Source organism: Coturnix japonica, chromosome 4 (genome assembly GCF_054131305.1).
Source record: "Coturnix japonica strain WE chromosome 4, WE-NBRP24, whole genome shotgun sequence".
Taxonomy (NCBI): domain Eukaryota; kingdom Metazoa; phylum Chordata; class Aves; order Galliformes; family Phasianidae; genus Coturnix; species Coturnix japonica.
Genome location: NC_140666.1, coordinates 83,308,142 through 83,326,719, shown reverse-complemented (window position 1 = coordinate 83,326,719; position 18,578 = coordinate 83,308,142). Strand labels below are relative to the sequence as shown.

At 37.6% G+C, this 18,578-nt stretch overlaps 1 protein-coding gene across 6 annotated transcripts in view; it reads left to right on the top strand.

Annotated features, from left to right (window-relative positions):
- CFAP99 (cilia and flagella associated protein 99) overlaps positions 1 to 18,578 on the top strand; it is a 43,025-nt gene extending 24,447 nt beyond the window's left edge. For 3 of the 6 annotated variants that reach the window (XM_032444085.2, XM_015862664.3, XM_015862665.3), the window contains exons 10-16: positions 2,723 to 2,811; positions 4,826 to 5,030; positions 6,179 to 6,320; positions 7,488 to 7,639; positions 10,292 to 10,497; positions 15,990 to 16,152; positions 18,074 to 18,578. In XM_032444085.2, coding sequence (XP_032299976.1) covers positions 2,723 to 2,811; positions 4,826 to 5,030; positions 6,179 to 6,320; positions 7,488 to 7,639; positions 10,292 to 10,497; positions 15,990 to 16,152; positions 18,074 to 18,241 — 1,125 coding nt within the window. In that variant the 3' untranslated portion in view covers positions 18,242 to 18,578. The remainder of the gene's footprint in view (positions 1 to 2,722; positions 2,812 to 4,825; positions 5,031 to 6,178; positions 6,321 to 7,487; positions 7,640 to 10,291; positions 10,498 to 15,989; positions 16,153 to 18,073) is intronic. The other 3 variants (XR_014945534.1, XR_014945533.1, XM_032444086.2) reach the window with 2 other exon arrangements.

Below are 18,578 nucleotides of genomic sequence, written 5' to 3'. Positions count from 1 at the left end.
CCTACTTTTTAAAACTGTATTTAGATACAGTTCTTACAGACTTTGAGAAGTCTGGTTCCCTTCTCAAAGAACTGAGCTTCTGGTGAACATGTCTAAGGAATATCTGGCACCTACCACACACTGAAGTTATCTTTAATAACAGTATCAGCTACTCAACCTGCTTACTAACAATCTAAGACCATATAAATTATGGGAAAACAGTCACATCCCAAATCATTTTGCCTTCAAAAGAAAAAAAGTCAGTAAACAACTCACAGGCAACCCAAACATCTGACCTGTGATTATGTGAACTTGGTTCTGGACTATGTGTATTCCACTTTCTTTTCTCTTAATTTAAAAGATTGAAACTTAAGTGCCAACTCAGGAGAGTCAAGCCATCTGCCTAAGTTGCGTAATGAAATATGTGGATCTGGCATCTTACTCTATTGATATGGGATATTTCTAACAGCTTCCAGTGTCTTCTCTGGAAGCAAGATCAGCTTTATCTCATCTAAATATATTTGCCATAAAAGTTAGTTAGATGGTATTCAAGAGGCTGCTCTAACTTTTGAGACAGGCATATTGTTACTGACTTTCAAAATGCTTTTATTCCTTTCGTCTTCCTATCTGTGAAAGGTTTGTCCATTATGTGTTATAAAGGGTATAATCTATCCTCAAATGAATGACATCACATAATGTTTTAACCAACTATTATGTTTTTTTTCCTCTTTTCAGAACATTCACCGTATGTTAAATACATTTTTTCAGTTCTATCATTCACACTTATTGTGTGCACCAACAATTATTTCTGATTACTGTTACAAAATCTCTATTCATCTTTTTCACTACAAGGGTGAGACCGTAGAAATGTATCATCACTCTGTCTCAATTTGCTGCTTGCTCATATCTGGCCTTGTTCTTTCTGTATGTATTGGTTTTGGAGAGCTGCAGTGTGTTTATTAGTGGGTCGTAGTGACTGCAGTCTTTTTCCATGAGACTTTAATTGGTCTACATTTTGCCAGGTTTATTCCATTTTGTCATCTTAAAAAAGGGAAAGTATCTCATAACAGAAGGGGGATGAGAAAAATTCAAGAATTCCTTGATACCACAAGAAACAGAAGAATCTTTGCAGTTATTTTACTTATGCCTGTTTTACATAACTTGGAAGTTCTAGTAATTTTGACTATGTGGGCTTCATTCATACTTCTGTTTAACAATGTGAGATTCTAAGCTAAAATTAATTTCATAATCAGACTTAACTCAGTTTTCTAGCCACACTTTACTTAGTAAATATAGAACTTGAAATCTGTCTGTGCAGTTTATTGCCAAATATATGGAAATTTCTGCATCTGTCAGAGAAAATGTCTACTCTGCACCAGTATAGGGTATAATACAGGCTGGAGGGTGAATGTGAAGAGGAAATGTCAGTGTAAGGGCTGATAAGTGGACCAAAAGGAAGGATATCATCAGGCATTGAGAAGAGTAAGTATAGAGAGTCCAACAAAATTGCATTCTTGTCCCAAATTCTTTTAGCTATCATCATTTTACCCATAAGTAAGCAAGCAGTTAATTTTTTGCCGTTAAAATGTGCCATCTGTGAGGAAAACTTGGTAATTCTACTTAATGAATATCCAGGTGATAGCATACATTCATTATCGTCAACCTGCCTAATTAATATCAATTATAAAATATCAATTTTCCAGTTAACTTACACATTCCAGGAGACTGCAGTACATACAATATTTGCAGTATATAGCTTGAGTGATTCTGTGCATCTGTTTGTCAGCTTCTCATTAAGCTGTTAATTCGGAGTTTAAATACATGTTTGGGCATTAAGCAAAGAATTTTTTTCTGGAGTTAGGTCAAATGTGTCACGACTAAGCTTTGTTTTCTGTAGGAACGATCCCAGTTCTTATCCTGTCTGCCCTGCTTTGCCTTGGTTCTGATCACATCTAATTATATGCATTTGCAAAGGTGCTATATTTTGTCATCTGAGCAGTCTACATATGCATGGAGTATTTTTAACTGGCAAAGAGATTGTTCCCTTCTTCATGCAGTATTTAGAGATTGTCTGGGGGTTTAGTCCTAAGGCAATACACTGAAGAACTACAGAGCAACCACAGGATCTGGTCCAAGTTGTAATGTGAAGACTGACTCACTGAGAACTTTGCTTCCAGGATCTAGAAAATAAATATGGCAATGGGTAATGCTACTTGTTTTAGGAATATTTTGAAGTTAAAATAGTGATTATTTGGGGGGGGGGAGGGAAAAAACAAGAAAGAAAAAAAAAAGAACTTTTGAGAACTTCATGTAAGCGATACTTCTTGTGTTTTATTTTGATGTTTTTGGCTAATTTACCCTCTCTCAGAGGCAGGAATTCAAAATATTTTATTCTGGAAGCAGTTTACTTCCTTTGTCCAAAGCAGATGGAATCCATGCACACCATGAACTCGAGCACTGAACGAATGCAAGGAAGTGAACACATTCTAAGGGATTTGACATGGTCCAAGAGTGATTACAAATTTATAATCCACTTGGGGGACTTTGCTGATTTCTTAAGCAGCTTGAGTGGTTTATGAACAGCGTGCAATTTCATTGTGAATGTCAGATTAATGCTAGATGAATACTTTAAACAAAATTTATGATGTCTTGGGTCGATTTATTTAACCCATGGAAATGTTTTTATATTCTGTTTTATGGTTTACATTACTAACGATGGTATATACATTCCCTCTACTGACAGATCCACAATTTACCTATTAAATTAAATGCAGCAGCTATTTTAAGAGAGGGTGCCCTCTATCAGCGAAAAATGGAACAGGAGCTCCAGAGGTATGACCAAGCATCTTCCTCAGATTGTTTTCACACCTATTGATAAAGAATAATAGTAGTGTTCATTTGTAAAGTCCATTAAAGATCGATTGTTACATTTGTTCCAATTCTTCAGAATATATAATGACACAAATGCACTTCTACCTTTGTGTTCATTATAAAAGGAGCATATGTATTAAGCTTATATATTAAACATTTCATATACCTTCTTTTTTTTGAAGGGGGGTGGAACTTGGGGGAGGTTGGGGAGGGAGGCGGGACTGCATGCAAAGTTGATAGTTGAATCTGTTTATCTGTGTAAAGAAATACCTGTTCCTTGCTGTCACAGTAAGGTGTATGGGAGGACTAAAACCATGCTGGTCCACAGGCTGGATGAGCAGGAGTGTGGGTGACAGCAAGGCGTGCAAGGGCAGTGTCCTCACTGAGAAGCCACTCAGTCCCGTAGTACCTTGGCAAGGCAGCAGAGCGGGTCCGATGAGGGGAAGCAGGGTCAGCCAGCAATCCAATGATTGCTAGGCAAGACTATAAGGACAAGTCAGGCCAAGGCCAAGCCCAGAGACAAGTCAACAAGATGGGGTTAGCAGGTACAAGGCTGGACACAGACATACCTGCAACATGGCCAAGAACAAAGGTTTCTACCATGAGTTTAAATGCAGCTTCCAGGAAGAAGCTCCACAGATACAATTTTCTCAGCAGTTTTTCACACAGCTCTTCTCTCTGCAGTCAGATCCAGTGGTGCACAGCTGCACCATAACGCAGCTGTGTTTGAATACAGGCAACTCAATCCTAGGGGTGGGGAATAAGATCTTGCAGGTCCATTTTGTGCACACAGAGCTCTGACGTAAGGAAGCCTGACTATGCAGCACAGATTTTCAGCTGATGTTAATTGGGCTTCTGAATGTCCACTGCAGACTGTATTCTGTAACTAGAAATACAGAACATTTTCGGTAATAATTTCAACTAAGATAAAACCTGTAACATTGTCAACTTTATTCAATATTTTTACTAATCCACCTGACTTAGCAAGGTAAGGACTAAATACTGCTGTTATTCCTGGAATGACTGTCTAAAGTTGAATTTAGCTTTTGTATGAAATTTTGATAGATGGATCAGAATTTCAGCAGTAAGATTTTACACATCACTCAGGTTGTGCTACCACCTATTATTAACAGCTGTGTATGTATACTGAAATTTTCTCATACAACTATACACAACACAGTTCACTTTATCTGGCAGAATTTTATTGCACTCTGCAAAGGAATAATGTTCCCCTTAACATTATTTTTTATTCATGAGATGTAATGTTCAGCTGCATTTAACACAAAGCAAATACATATATATGCATTAGGGAGCAACAGTGAGGCACCGTGCACTGCATTTTTTGTCTGTGCCCAAACTCTTGGCTCATTCAGTTCTTTGCTGCTGGACTTTGAGAGTCCTGCTGCAGGGCTTTGCTTTTCTCTCCTGGCTATCCATAAAAAATAAGGATGTGGTTTTACTTAATATCTGAATACTTCCTCTCCTCGTTACAACAGTGTTATAGGATTATTTAATTGGTGAAATACGAAACAGGAACAGAAATAAGAGAAGTTTTTATTTCTCTACAGTAAAGTTGGCAAGAAAACTGCCAAAGAGAAAACTTATTTGTTCTCTCTGCCTCTAAGCAAAATAATTCTCTGAGAAAATTTACGTACCTTTGGCCTGATTCTCCTTGCTCCTTATAAGAATGTACTTGTAAATAAAGTTAGCCCTCTCTTTGGGCTTTACTGTGCTGACAACATCCACATCCATGTTTTCATACACTTTCTTACTGCCCTTTTTCCCCAGGTTTTCTACCTAGTAGGACCTCTTGAACTGGAATTAAAATACATCTGTTTGGTGACTTCACAGTGACTACCTTTTCTCTCTGCAGGGATCATGCACTCCATGTCACAAAAACCCTCTAGAAATGTTTAACAAACCAAAGCAGGGCCGGAGAGCCAGAGTGTGATGTACTCTTCCCTCACTCTTGCAGAATTGAAAATCTGCTACGAGGGACTGGAGATGCATCTGAATTCTTGGAATGGCAAAAGCAAATGCGTGGAAAAGATTTGGAAGAGCAGCAGGCTGAACTAGAGTGCAGAAGGCTTCGAGGGAAACTGAGTTATGAAGAGGCAGTTTTAGCTCATCAGAATGTAATTCAAGAAAATAAGAAGAAAGGTGATTTAATGCGAGAAGAGGTAATACAGCTTTGTTCAAATTTTGCCTGCATTCAATTACTGCAAAATTTACCATAGATGATGCCTATTACAAGTAATTATAAAAGTTCTGTACAGTGTCTTTACTCACTGGAGTCTGTAAACAATGCTATAACTTCCAGACACTGCAATGTTTATACATTTAAGTAGTTTTTACAAGTGTTTGATTTGATTGATAGCACTTTTGAATTCAATTGAATATAAACTGAAAGTAAAGCATCCTTCCCAATATTCATGTCATTATTAATTTTCTTTTTGCTCAGACACTGAGATATTAGGCACCGTTCGCAATGAAATCACCAATATGTGACTAATCTAATTATCTTGTTAAAGTGAGAGCTGTGAATATAAACAAATTTGCTTCCTTAAGCAGATATAATTCAATTTATTTCATATTATCCGACATGGCTGTATGTCTCCTGGGGAAAATTCAGATAGGAACCCTCTTTAGATCAACAGATATGGAAAATAGAATAGAATAGAATGCCAAAAAGTACCTTTTCATATATTTTCCAACATGACAAATCACATTTTCCCCAAAACACTGCTAAATCTTCTTTCTTTTTTTCCCAAAATCACTTTTTTTTCTGGTGCTTTTCTTATAAACTAAGCAAATGCTCAAGGAATAATCAAGTACTATAGAATTAATAGTTTGAAGAGTGACTATCACAGGCCAGTATCCACTGTTCTTCTTTTCTATTGACTTGGCTTGTTGCTATGCCCTGTGGGCTGACCACTACTTTTCTCTTGGTCACCTCTCACAGATGTCAGTAGTGACTCAGCAATTTAGGATAGACCCACACGGATTTTCAATAAGGGCATCATAAAAGGGAAATGTGCCTAATGGGGTCCTTTTCTGTCCTTAAAAATACACGTTTCAGCTACTTTGGCATTATGCATTATGTTTATCTGAACAGACTATCAAGCAACAATCTGAACCCTAACATGTACAACTGAATGGAGTGTGGTTGCTTTCGGCCATTCAAAAATGATTGTAGCCATTCTATTAATCTCAGTTTCAGGGATGATATAGTCCAATGAATGCAGTTATCTTTGCACTATTTCAGTTATTTGAAGCTCTCATATTATTGGTTATCAGAAATTTTATTAACATGTTTTTTGGGATTTAGAAAGCAGAACTGATGCATGAGTATGCAGAGAGATGTCTACATGAACGGAAAGAAATGAGAGAGCTGGTGGAAAAGGTCGTGGAAGGACACAAGAATGCAAAGCAAGCAAAACTAAAGCTTCAGAAGTACAAACAGCAGATAGGTATTTATATATTGCCAGAAAAAAATAGATACAATGCCAAATGTCCCCAGATTACTTTCTTTTAGAGGGGCAGATACAATTTTTCTGAAAGAAAGAGAAAGCTGTGGGAAATATCCAGGATATAAATTCCCATAAATGTAAGAATATGAATTTTAGGACTAAGTTGGTAGCGGGTAGATCAGAAATTCTAATTTACTGCTTGTGGGAATTAAACTTTGTCTAAAAGGGGAGAATACAATGCTAATGCTCTGCAACTGGTTTCTCTTCCATCTAAAAGCAGCATACTTGAATGGCTGTACTTTTTGTCAAATCAATTTAGGAAGCTCAGATTCCTGTGATTCATGCCATTAAGAGAGGATTTGCCTAGCAACCTTTCTGAAAGAATCATAGCTCAAGATTATTGTCTTCTTTAGAGAAGACAGTCTGGAGGAGATAATTGTAGCTGAAGGAAAGAAAAGACATCTGCCAGAAGAACAGTACCACAAAGGAGAAGGATTAGCACAAGACAGACCAGAAGAGAAATTGTGTTATGCATCCTCCACAATTCTTAAATAAAATTCCTAGTTAATACATCAGTGAATGAAATCCAGGCAGAAGGCTGGACATATTCCAAAGCAATACCATGTTAACAAATGTTAACATATGTCAGTAAATGTTAACAGTGTACAAATGGGCTCCCTTAAATTGTGCATATTTTGGTGAGCAGAATACTTTTTACTGCTTAGCTACCTCTACAATTGTACTGAGCACGGCAGAAAGTGTTAGCCAATCTGAAATGGCGCAGCAAAGCCTACCAACCTCTGTGCGTCACTGATTTCTAGGATATGTACAGCTTCATAAACTACAAGTGTTTGATGTTGTACAATACCCTTTTATTTAAAAATGAAACACTATACATTAATTAGAACAGAAATTAAGTAGAAATAATTCAAATTGTCTACTTTATGTATGTATACAATATGCTTCTATGCTTAATAGAATGATAGATAGTGGAGGTGGGAAGCACCCATTTGGTTCTTTAATTGTTCCCCACACCAATGACAGATTGCTCCTTCAAGTACATCTAGGTATGCATTATTATCATTATTCACAATCACATATGAGTTCTCCTCCAGATAGACTACTTGTTAAAATATGCCACCAGCTAACAGAGATGAGTTCTTTCAGTGCAGGAAGTTGCTGAAGAAAATCGAGAACTACTTCGTCAGGCTTTAGAAGAAGAGGAAGAGAAACTTAAGAAAAGATATGAATTAATTCAACAAATACGAGCCATTGAATCTTTACCAATCCTTAAACACAAGTTTGTTGACTTAACTGAGGTAAGCTCACAGGAAAAAACTACTGTTTTTACATTAATGTGTACTGTATGTGTTTCACACACTCAGGGGAACTGTGTACTGAGTGGAGATTCATGGTGTTAAGCACAAAGTGACCCCATGAGACAAAGATTAGATCTGAAACTTTCACAAATTTTATGAAATGAAAATTTTACCATGGAGAATATTCTGATGATAAGTGAGAACTTACTTACAGCTTCTGATAGCAAGTGAAATCATAGGCCCTTTGAATTTCCTTTGAATTCTGCTGCCAGCATCTGGCTTTCCAGACGTCTTTCAAAATCAACTGATTACAACATGTGCCATCCACCTTCACAAAGTCACAGAGTAATACAAAGTGACCTCACCAATTTTAAATGTGATCAATTCTGGTTTTTTTTACCTGGATTCAGTCACAAGATGTGGGCTGCAAAGTCGTAAGACATAGTCTGCAAAGACAGAACAGTTCAAAGTAGTTGTGTGTGGAAATGTCATTGCTTTTTTAATCACAGCAAATTCTATACAATGGTGCAGGCACTCACTGAGGAAAATGAAGGTGACCAGATTGCCAGTACTTTCTTACTTTTGAATGTGGTTAATTTCATTGCCATGTACGTGGCTGCCAACTTGACACAGAACTTCCACTGGTAGTTTACACTGTTTGTAACTAAGTACAGAATGTGGCTTTAATATAAATTTCCCATCTAGCTCTTCTCAAAAGACAAAGTAGGAAAACACAATAGGTTTCAAGGCATGTGATAAAAACGTAACTGAAATCAGGCTTATGCTATATCTGTGGTGACTAAAGTGTAAGGTTGCTGAAAGTGGGATGGCCATACAGGTCATATTGCATGTGCAAGAGAGCCAACCTGAACGATATCTCAGCTTATTTCATGTGTACCCACTATTAACAATGGTTCTCAGAGTAATTTAGGATTCTTTTGGTGATGTCTTGCCCTATTTTTTATTTCTACAAAAGGCTTTTATAGGCTATGTGACATTAAGTATGTATTCATAAAATTTGTACTACTCAAAACTGTTGAAGTACCCAGTTCTTCCCTTGATGGCACTTCAGTTTCTCTAATAGCAGCATTACCTACTGTACAAGTATAGAACTATTTTTCTTCTAGGAATCTTTTCACTGTCTTCACTGAATATTTTTGAAATGCGCATGCTCAAAGTATTCATCCCTACCATTCCATGCTTCACTTTCCTAAATCTTTTTGGTGTCTGCTTACCATGCCCACATACAACCACTGTTATATATGCCCTGTTGCAAAACAGTTTCCTTTCACCTCCCATGAGTACAGTTCAGCAGTTACTGAGTAGCTTCAATTACACTCAAGGTATTACAGTACTTGCCATTTACAATTTCACTCAGGACTGAAATCTCAGAAATAATTATTTACTTTTTCATTTAGTTATGGTGATACATATTTATGAAGAAGATGCAAAGAGAAGATTGTTTAATTGAATTATTCTATCACTCTTCTTATGATGCTGCTTGTGATCAGTGTCTAGGTCATGTTTGGTAAACATGAGAAGTGTGGAAGCAGAAACCACTGAGCCAAAATTCAAGAGTCAAACTTTGGGTAAAAAGCAGTGAGGTGTTGATTTCTTCCTACTGACCCAGCTTTTGAAGCTTTAGAAAGAGAGGCTGTGTGAACCAAAAGTACAGGAGAGACTCTTGGAAATGCTGGAGGATTCTGCAGGTTCCTGCCCAGGACTCATTCACCATCACTGATGAGTTTGTATCATTTGGCTCTCCAGTCTAACTCAATAATAAGCTCTCTTAAGCACAGCTGTAGCAGCACATAGTTCAGTCTGTTTCTCTGCCATACTTGGTGTCTTGCAGCCAAACTCACAATCTGAGTGTGTGTCTATAACAGAACATTCTTCTCTCTTCCTGGTGGTTGATTTTTTTCCCTTCCCATTCATGTTCTGTTTTGTGAAAGGCAAGTTGTATTCTGTCAACAAGCAACTCAGTATTCAATACAAGGGATTGTTTTTCTGCTGAAAAGTGTTGTTTGAAAACACATCAGCTCTTGAACTGAATAATTTCTCTCCATTAAAATGACTGTAATGAGTTTTACTTGCATATATTTATCATTACTACTTATGTTCAATCTTAGAAATAACATTCAGAGAAGTGGTTGTTCATTTGTTTTGCCTGTCTCATATTCAGCCTTTCTGAACTTTGTCATTCATTTTCTGTGGAACTAATTAGATCAAGGTCTTTGTAACCAAAATCTTAACCAGTCTTTCACTCTTAATATTATACAACCATATAAAAAGAGTCTGGTAAGCATCTTGACTTCCTGCATCCATGTCTTCCATTATAACACATGTTATGTTTGTGCTTATTCTATATGTCAATATTTTTTCATGAAAGGTTTTGAGAGCCTTGTGTTTTTACACATACAGAAGATAATCTCTACACTTTAAAACCAGCTTGCAAATAGCAGTTAGGCTAGAGTCATAATAGCAGTTAGGCTAGAGTCATAATAGCAGTTAGGTTAGAGTCATCCCTGTCTTTTTTGAAGCTCAAAAATATTCAGCATAATTTGGAACACAATCAGAATACTCTGACTGTACTCATCTTCTCTCTCCTTGCCATTTACAGTGTTATTTAAATCTATACTTCTTATTTCCTAGACTGGCGGCCATGGTTTAATTTGTGAAATGTCAATAGTGGAACTACGTGAACGCCTTGCTCTACTTAAAGAAGTACAGAAAGCAGCAGAGGAAGAGAAGAGAGACCAGATAATTCAAGATAAACAAGCTAAGGAACAACTTCTTCTAGATAAACTGGACCAGATTTCAGTTTTCAGAGCAGAACTTGGACGAGCAGCTGCATTAAAGTCAGTATGAAACAGCATATATAAGACACTTAATACATTGAAACTTTGTTAATACTTTGCTAGTTCCATGAAAGCAAGTCAAGAGCAAAATTCTGCCCTTTTATACAGCAATGTAGCTTTTGTCAAAGATTACGCTGGGAACAAGATTTCTTTTTACTTCTGAAAATAATTTGCATCAAATTTAACAAATCTTTTTCAACAATTTGAATTCATGGTTGATGACCTTGTGCTCAGCTGGTATTGAGAGTACTGCACCAGGTTTCAGAGCCAAAACTCTGTACTGAGTAAGAAGCAATTCTGCTCTTTTTCAGTCAATCAGAACCCATTTGATTTTATTATAATCATTCTTACTTGCTACTTGAAGTGGTTCCTCATTGTCATCTAAATCAATATATTAGGCCTATAGTTTTCTTCTCTGAACTTCATTTGTTATGTGAAAGGGCAGGCATTATTTTAGAAGATACTTGAAGAAGGAGATTTTCTGATAATAATAATAAATTATAAATTAAATATACTATAGCTGTAGATCAAAGAGAAGAATCTTTGCTTACAGGCTCTCTGATCAAATTTTGTATTCATTATGCATATTTATTATTAATTTTCATATTTATTATTCATTGTAATAAAAGATCCATAACCATTGTGGATGGTTACATATACAGAAGACAGATCCCATCCACAAGGAATGTAAAATCTAAGTTTAAAATATTTACAAATAAATCTGGGCAAGAGGAAAGCCTGTGTGAGTGTGTGAAATATGGACCATCTCTTGCTCTTATGCCATTTTTACTGCATCTTGCTCTGCTTGCAAACTCTGATTGGTTGTTTTTGCAAGTTTTCTTTCACCTTTTTTCTTTTGTGTCTTTGATAGTTTACTTCTTGTCTTGCCCTATTTATTTTGCAAATAGATGTTCAGGCTGCCATTCTGAAGACATATTCTATCAGGCTAAAGCGTTGCATCTTTAGACATGTTTTAGATTTGTGTTTATCACTTGGATACAGAAGGTGGCTTCTTAGGAGTTCAATTCATGTTATTGATTTATCTTCCAGATCTAAATCTCAATTACAGTAGTAGTAAGGCAGTATTGATTTATTCATTTAACTAGTTTTCACTGGTCCCAGCTCTGATTTGGTTTGTAGCTGATAGTTAATCTCCAAAGAGTAAGGTTATACTGTGTTAGTACTTAAGAACTTGTTTTAATGAGGTTAGTGAATCAATAACTGCAGCTCCAGTGGATTGACTGCATAGATCAGTGACCTTGTCTTCTGTGTCATCTATGGAGAGAAGACTGAAGGACCTGCAATAGACTTTGAGCTGGAGACAAATTCCCATCTCTAAGCATTTAGTGTTATGTGAAATCCTGTGGGAGCAATTCAAGTCACTGCTTACCACTAGAGATTCAAACCAGGCATTAAGAACTTGTATACTACATAAAATCTATTTCTCTAGTAAGTATTCTAAAAATCATCTGTTATGGTAGATACACAGTGTGTACATACCACATAGAGCTGGGTTTCTTTAAAATGGGCTCTTTTGTATTAATTCAGAGCTAAAACCTTTCTAATCCTGAAATAAACTATGCTGGAATGTGAAGTTAACATGGATTTGTCCTGACATATTTGAGAGGTTATTTAGAACAGATGACCATTCCAATGATGGTAAAATGCAAATAAAATTAAACACCGAATTTGCAAGTTTCTATTCAGAATCATGATAAGGAATACAGAAATATACTTTATTTTAATGGAGTCCCATTTGTTCTCCAAATGAAGGAAGTATACATTTTCAGTATCCATTTAACAAGGCATTTCTTTTCACACCTCCCAGGCACTCTAGGTCACAACTTGGGAGCATTAATTTTTAAGAGGCATCATCAAAGTATACTAGAAATGTTGTTCTTCAGGAATGTCTTTAATACTTGATCACGTAGAATGCAAATCTGTGGTGGTATTTCTGTTAATACACAGCATGCTGGTATATTTACATAAGCTAGACTTTTTGCTGCAGCTTTCATTATTCTCTAAACAAACTATAGGCTTTGTGCATTAAACCTATTTACAGGTCTAGACTCCCAGAATATTTATCAAGTCATTGTGATTAATTGCCTGATTTGTATTGATACACTACACAGGAGATATAAAGATCACATTATGCTTACAGAATTAAATCATAATTATAGGCATAGAATAGCAAATCTTACTAGTGGTGTTCATAAGATACCACTGTGCATCAACGAAAACTCACATATTATACCTGTGACCATATGATGTTGAAAGCTCTTACTAATCAGCCAAAGTGTGATGGCTAAGCTTTGCTAAACAAATCTGCTTTAATTAGTGTCAGCTGGAGTTTAATTGGGTCCCTACCAAGCAAGTTCCTTTCAGTATCATTTACAGACATACATCAAGACAAAAGAAGCACGCTGGGCTAGTGTATAATGAATTATATTAAACAAAATAGGAAATGGAACATGAAAAATCACAGAAACATCAGCCTTAATAGATTGAAAGCCGTTACATCCATCACAGCAGTAGCTTTACGAGTGCTTGCAGAACATTTAAGAATCAGTTCAGCGTATATGCAGGGCTTCCCTTTAATTGCAAGAATTTCACAGTGTTTGAAAATTAGCACTGGTCTGGTGAGACCTCACCTGGAGTATTGTGTTTGAATGTGGAGCCCTCAGTATAGGATAGACATGGAGCTGTTGGAGGACATCCAGAAGAGGGCCACAAAAATGATCCAAGGGATGGAACACCTCTCCTGTGAGGACAGGATGAGAGCTGGAGCTGTTCAGACTGGGCAAGAGAGCCTCTTCTCCAGCTGAGGTGACCTAGCAGTGGCCATTCAGTATCTAAAGGGGAGCTGCAAGAAAGAAGGGGACAGACTCTTTAGCAGTGTCTGTGGTAATAGAACAAAGGGAAATGCTTTCAGGCTTAAAGAAGGTAGATTTAGGTTAGACAAAAGGGAAAAGTCTTTTACAATGGGGGTTGTGAGGCACTGGCACAGGTTGCCCGGAAAGTTGGTTGATGCCCCAACCCTGGAGACTTTCAAGGCCAGGCTGGACCAGGCCCTGGGCAACGTGATGTAGCTGTGCATGTCCCTGCTCACTGCAGGGCAGTTGGACTAGATGGCCTTTAAAAGTCCCTTCCAACTCTAAGGATTCTATGATTCTAAGATTGTAAGTAAACCATAAATTCTATATATGCTTTCCAAAAATTATCACATAATTTTATGTTATATCTAGAGAGGGTTCTTCTAGCCATAGACTATCCCATTCTGAGTGATTATCAACTTGCTTCCTTAGGAGATATGTGATACAGAGAGAGAGAAGTTATATGAGGATTCTCTGTCTCATGTCCTACAAGTTCTTCACTGGCCATCACAGAAAAACAGAACTTGAAAAATCCCTTTTTTCTTCCCTCTCTAAGTTTCCATTAGAATGTGGTGTGGCATCTGAAAATTTATGGGACTAGATGCTTTTTGGAAGTTCATGCATGGCTGACACATGACTTCATGTAGAGGAGGACTGAATGTTTGTCTGATAATAACCAACTATTTAGGATGTCAATTCAGAAGCAGCTACTGCTTCTTCATGATGTTAAACCTCTTGTTGTTTTTCTTGTAGTGGTATTTACAAGCATCTGGATTTGTATGTAATGAGAGGTTTTGTTGCTTATTCCCACTGACAATATTTAATCACTGACTATTTACATAAAACCTTACTGTTATATTCTCTTAGATCCCCTGGAATGCGGTGCCTCATTGCAATGCAAATAGAAATAACCCGTGTTCTCAATTAGATCATATGATAGCACATAATTTTTAGACTTACAGAACTGTATTAAAAATTAAGCTCACTGTTGCAGTGTGTGATTGTATTAAAGAGGGGACAGAAGTGTTATCCCAAATAGACAACATGACACAAACTGAGAAGCTCAGGAAGAGTCGCAGGAAATCAACTGGAAATGAGAAACCAAGCAAAACTGTGCCCTCTTTTAAGAGTTCACAGTCACATTTAGGAGTGTGGCATGGATCAAATCTCCTGTGCGTCCAAGCTGTGAGAATTTGGGTAATGTAGTCTAGAATGGCTGCCCTGAAGAATACCTGCTACTATGAGGAATTTCCTCTTAGCAAAGATGAAGTTAACAAGACAGACAAAAATATTTCTCTCAAGATGAAAAGAGTGTTTGGATCACTGGAATCTCAACACAGACACTTCTGAAGGCAAACTGGTGGTTTTAGCCTCAGAAGGAAAATCCCTTCTCCTTTTTCTAACTCCTTGAGAATCACAGCATCACAGAAAAGTTAAGGTTGGGAAGGACCTCTGGAAGTCATGAGAAGAGCATGATTTATGATGAAAACACCATGGAATAAGACCTGAGAGATGGGGGAGAAATTCTGTTGTAAAACATTTCCAAAGTACAACCTGTCCCTGAAATTGGACCTGGCACTCACGGAATAAGAGTTCAACAGTGACTAACAAGGCCCCAGTGCACTCTGCTCTTGATTATTCCAAATCCTGTTCTGATTTCCAATAATAGCAGTTGTAATGTTGTACTACTGGAATGTAAAAGGACCTTGCAGAAAACTATCCTTGCCAGCTGAGAGAGGACATCAGATCTAACCCGGTGATATATTAGATAATGATCAATATTCCTTGGTAGATTTGATGCTTACTTTAGCACTGGATTTGGACAGAGAATCACAACTGGTCATGACGTAGTACTGCAGCATGATAGTACCCAGTCGAGTTCAAGGGTATTGTTGAGGGAATGAGAAGGTTGGATGTAAAGTAAGTCACGGTATAAGGTGATGCAAATTACATGAAAAAGAAATTGTGAGTACATTGCACCAGCTGAATGAAAGCAAGCAAAACCAGACAAAAATGTAAACTCCAATAGACAAAAAAAGTTGTTATAATAGAAGGAAAAAATATAAATAAATAAAAGACTATCCCATAGCCACTCTCCTATGCCTTACACATACGCTACATGTGGTACTATCAATTTTTCCTCTCCTAAAACCTCTAATTTTAATACATCACCACCCCATAGATTCTGAATTTGGACATTCAGATTATGCAGAAACAAATATCTTGCATTTGTCAAAGAATACAGCAACTGAGATGAATACTAAAGACCGTGTTAAGAAAACTCCACAAGCAAAAAGTTGCAGTGTTAACACAAGTTTTGCATGTTTTTTTTTTTTCTAAAGAATGTCATGTCAGGCTTGAAATATTGTCAGATATTGTCATCATGGAATCCCATGGGAAGAAATGATTCTGTACTGTTTAGTAATACTGTTCTCTAAACAAGAAGCAAGCTGTGAATACCACATCTATTGAGCTATGTGATTTAAACCTGTTTTCAGCCAGCCTGGTTCCCAGAAGCAAAAGCAAATTCTTTATCATCCGAGTAATATATAATCAGATGGATTTATTCCATAGGTTGATATTACTTCACATTCTCATGGCTTCTTTTTCATTTGGCAGGCAAGAAGAAAAGAAAAAGAAGTCCCAGTCTAGTGAAAGGCAAATGAAAGATGAACGCGTTTTAAATCTGCAGAGAAAAATTGCAGAGAAAGCAATGGAGCGTAAAAAGCAAGCAGGACTCTTAAAGATTACCCCCCGGAAAGCCAGCACTGCATCAAGAAAGGTCTGGGAGTACATAAGGAAAAGATCTCTGCAGTAGAGTTTTGCTGTACAGCCAGCACTGGCAAGGGTGGCAGAAGCCATACTAGAGGGACAGTAGCAAGTTCCCACTTCCTGCATAGGCACAGTGTCCTCACACCATGGCCTTGACCTCACCTCCTTGCCTTACGTTTGGCTGCCACAGACTGGGGTCCATCCACACAGTACCCACCTTTCTGCTTATGTCACCACACAATGAAACGGCATCTGACCCCTGTCCCTAACTCTGTCTCACCCTCCTAACAGGCACGTCCCACTACATCAAACTGGGATGCTCACCCCTTCCCGCACCCAAGGCAGGTTTCAGCTTATCATTCCTTTGATAAGGGAATGATACCTGACCTTTCCTCCACATGATCCAACAACATCAAATGAAAGCATCGATAGGCTGTAGGCTTAATGCTGGTAACAGTGGTTGTGTTTCCTTGGCAAGCACCTGAAACAAGTGTTGAGAACTGCCGCTACTGCCACCCCTGCCACTGTAGTGAACAGTCATGATGGGGTCATATTTTAAAAGCTGTACCAGCCCAGTAAGAAATTAGAACTACATCTCCCAATCCACTAAAATAATAAATCTTTACTTGTTCTGTGGGAAAGACGAAGCTGAATTCAGTGAAGGGGAAAATTATATTTTTCAAATGCACATATTTTACAAACTGAAATAGTGCAGTCTTTCAGAGCACCAATGTTTGCAGTCCTCAGTATCCCCATTTCAAACCACTGCATGTATAAGTGCATGCTTACATAGAGCGCTAGGTCTGTTCCTTCTTAGCAAAGAGAATACTGAAGGCCTATTTGAAGAAAGCATTTCCTATGTTGGGATGGCTTTCTGAACAGGCTTTGAACGTATACTTAATCACTTTGCTGAATGGGGTCCAGTATAAAGTAGAGGCAATAAATGCAGACTTCAAAGGCAAGCAGCTATATAATTACAAATGAGAGACATTTATAAAGTAAACAAATTGCAAATTCTGACTTTTTACTACTGATGTGGGTCTGTATGAGTGCTCTTGTGTTGCATAAAAGTGGGGAAAGGAACAACAAAACAAGGCTTGTTTGCTTGTTTTGAAGTTAGATTTTGCAGTTTATTATTGTTTTTTAGCAAAGCTTTGCACAGTTACCCTCCTAAGATGTCACAGTATCTTTGTTTAGGGTCTGCTCAGTTGTTAAGGCATCTGTAAGACAGGAAAGAAAAAAAGAACACAACAGGAGAACCTTCAGGTTACTCTGAATTACTTAGAAGTTTTGGTGCGTCTTCCATCAGTGCTGCCCAACCCTGCATGACCCTGCCCAAATCTTATTACAGGGAAGTAGCTCAGTGTTTGTCAGATATGCCCAGCAGCACCTTTGTTCTAGTTGAACTGCATAGTGCTGTAAATGGTGGAAATATAATATAATATAATAATATATATATATATATATATATAAAACTACTATTAATTAAAATTTTTTTAAAAATTACTATTTTCAGTGAAAAATTAGATGAAGAAGTAGCTGTTTTCTGTTGTTTCTGAGCTTTTTTGGGAATACTCCCTTGTGAACTAGCTTGTAAATCAGCTGACAGCAGAGTGTGATAGATTCTGTTCATTTGTGGCTTCAAGGATAACTTGATTGCAGAGAAAGAACACGAGGTAGTGGCATGGGAGCAAGCCATCCCAATAGTTTGCTATCGACCTCACATTCTGTGTAGTGTTACAGCTGTGTACTTCATCATAAACTGAGCAACCCAATTGAGTTCCTTTCCATTCATCACGCCCAAACTGTTGATGTTTCCCAGTCGTGTTCGCTGTGTTGCCAGCCAAACTGTCAAATAAAAGTTAAGTGTATCCTCTAAACAAAACCATCCTATTCTCAGCAGTCTGATCCTCTGCGTGTCATCTCTACAGGACTCCTTGCAGTGGAACCGTTGGAAAGAACTGGAAGAGAGTCGGGGAAGGCGGTTCAAGTCTCTTCAATACGGTTTAATGGCCAGAGAAACAGCCGAGAAAATGGCTGCGTACGTGGCAGCAAAAAGCGGAGCCACATCCTGTATCCTGCGCTCCGAAGTAAAATAAAGTGCACTTGGAACAAACCCAGGCCTGCTGGAAATCTCCCAGAGCAACTGTGTATCACAAGGTTGAATTTTAATCTTTATTTGATCTGTACCATTTTAGTAGCAAAATTTGGGTCATTCAGACATGGTAGAATGGAAACGTGTTAATTTTTTATACTGGAATTTTAATTTTGTAGCTGTAATGTTACATTTTCTTCCTATTAGAATGAAAAGCTGTAAGAAACCGAGATGGCCAGTGTCTGGGTAAGAACACTGAGATCCATATTACTGCTGTCACTGTGCCATGAGTTGCTGTGTTCATTTTCCTGAAGAATAAAAATGGGGGCGGAAAAAAAGCA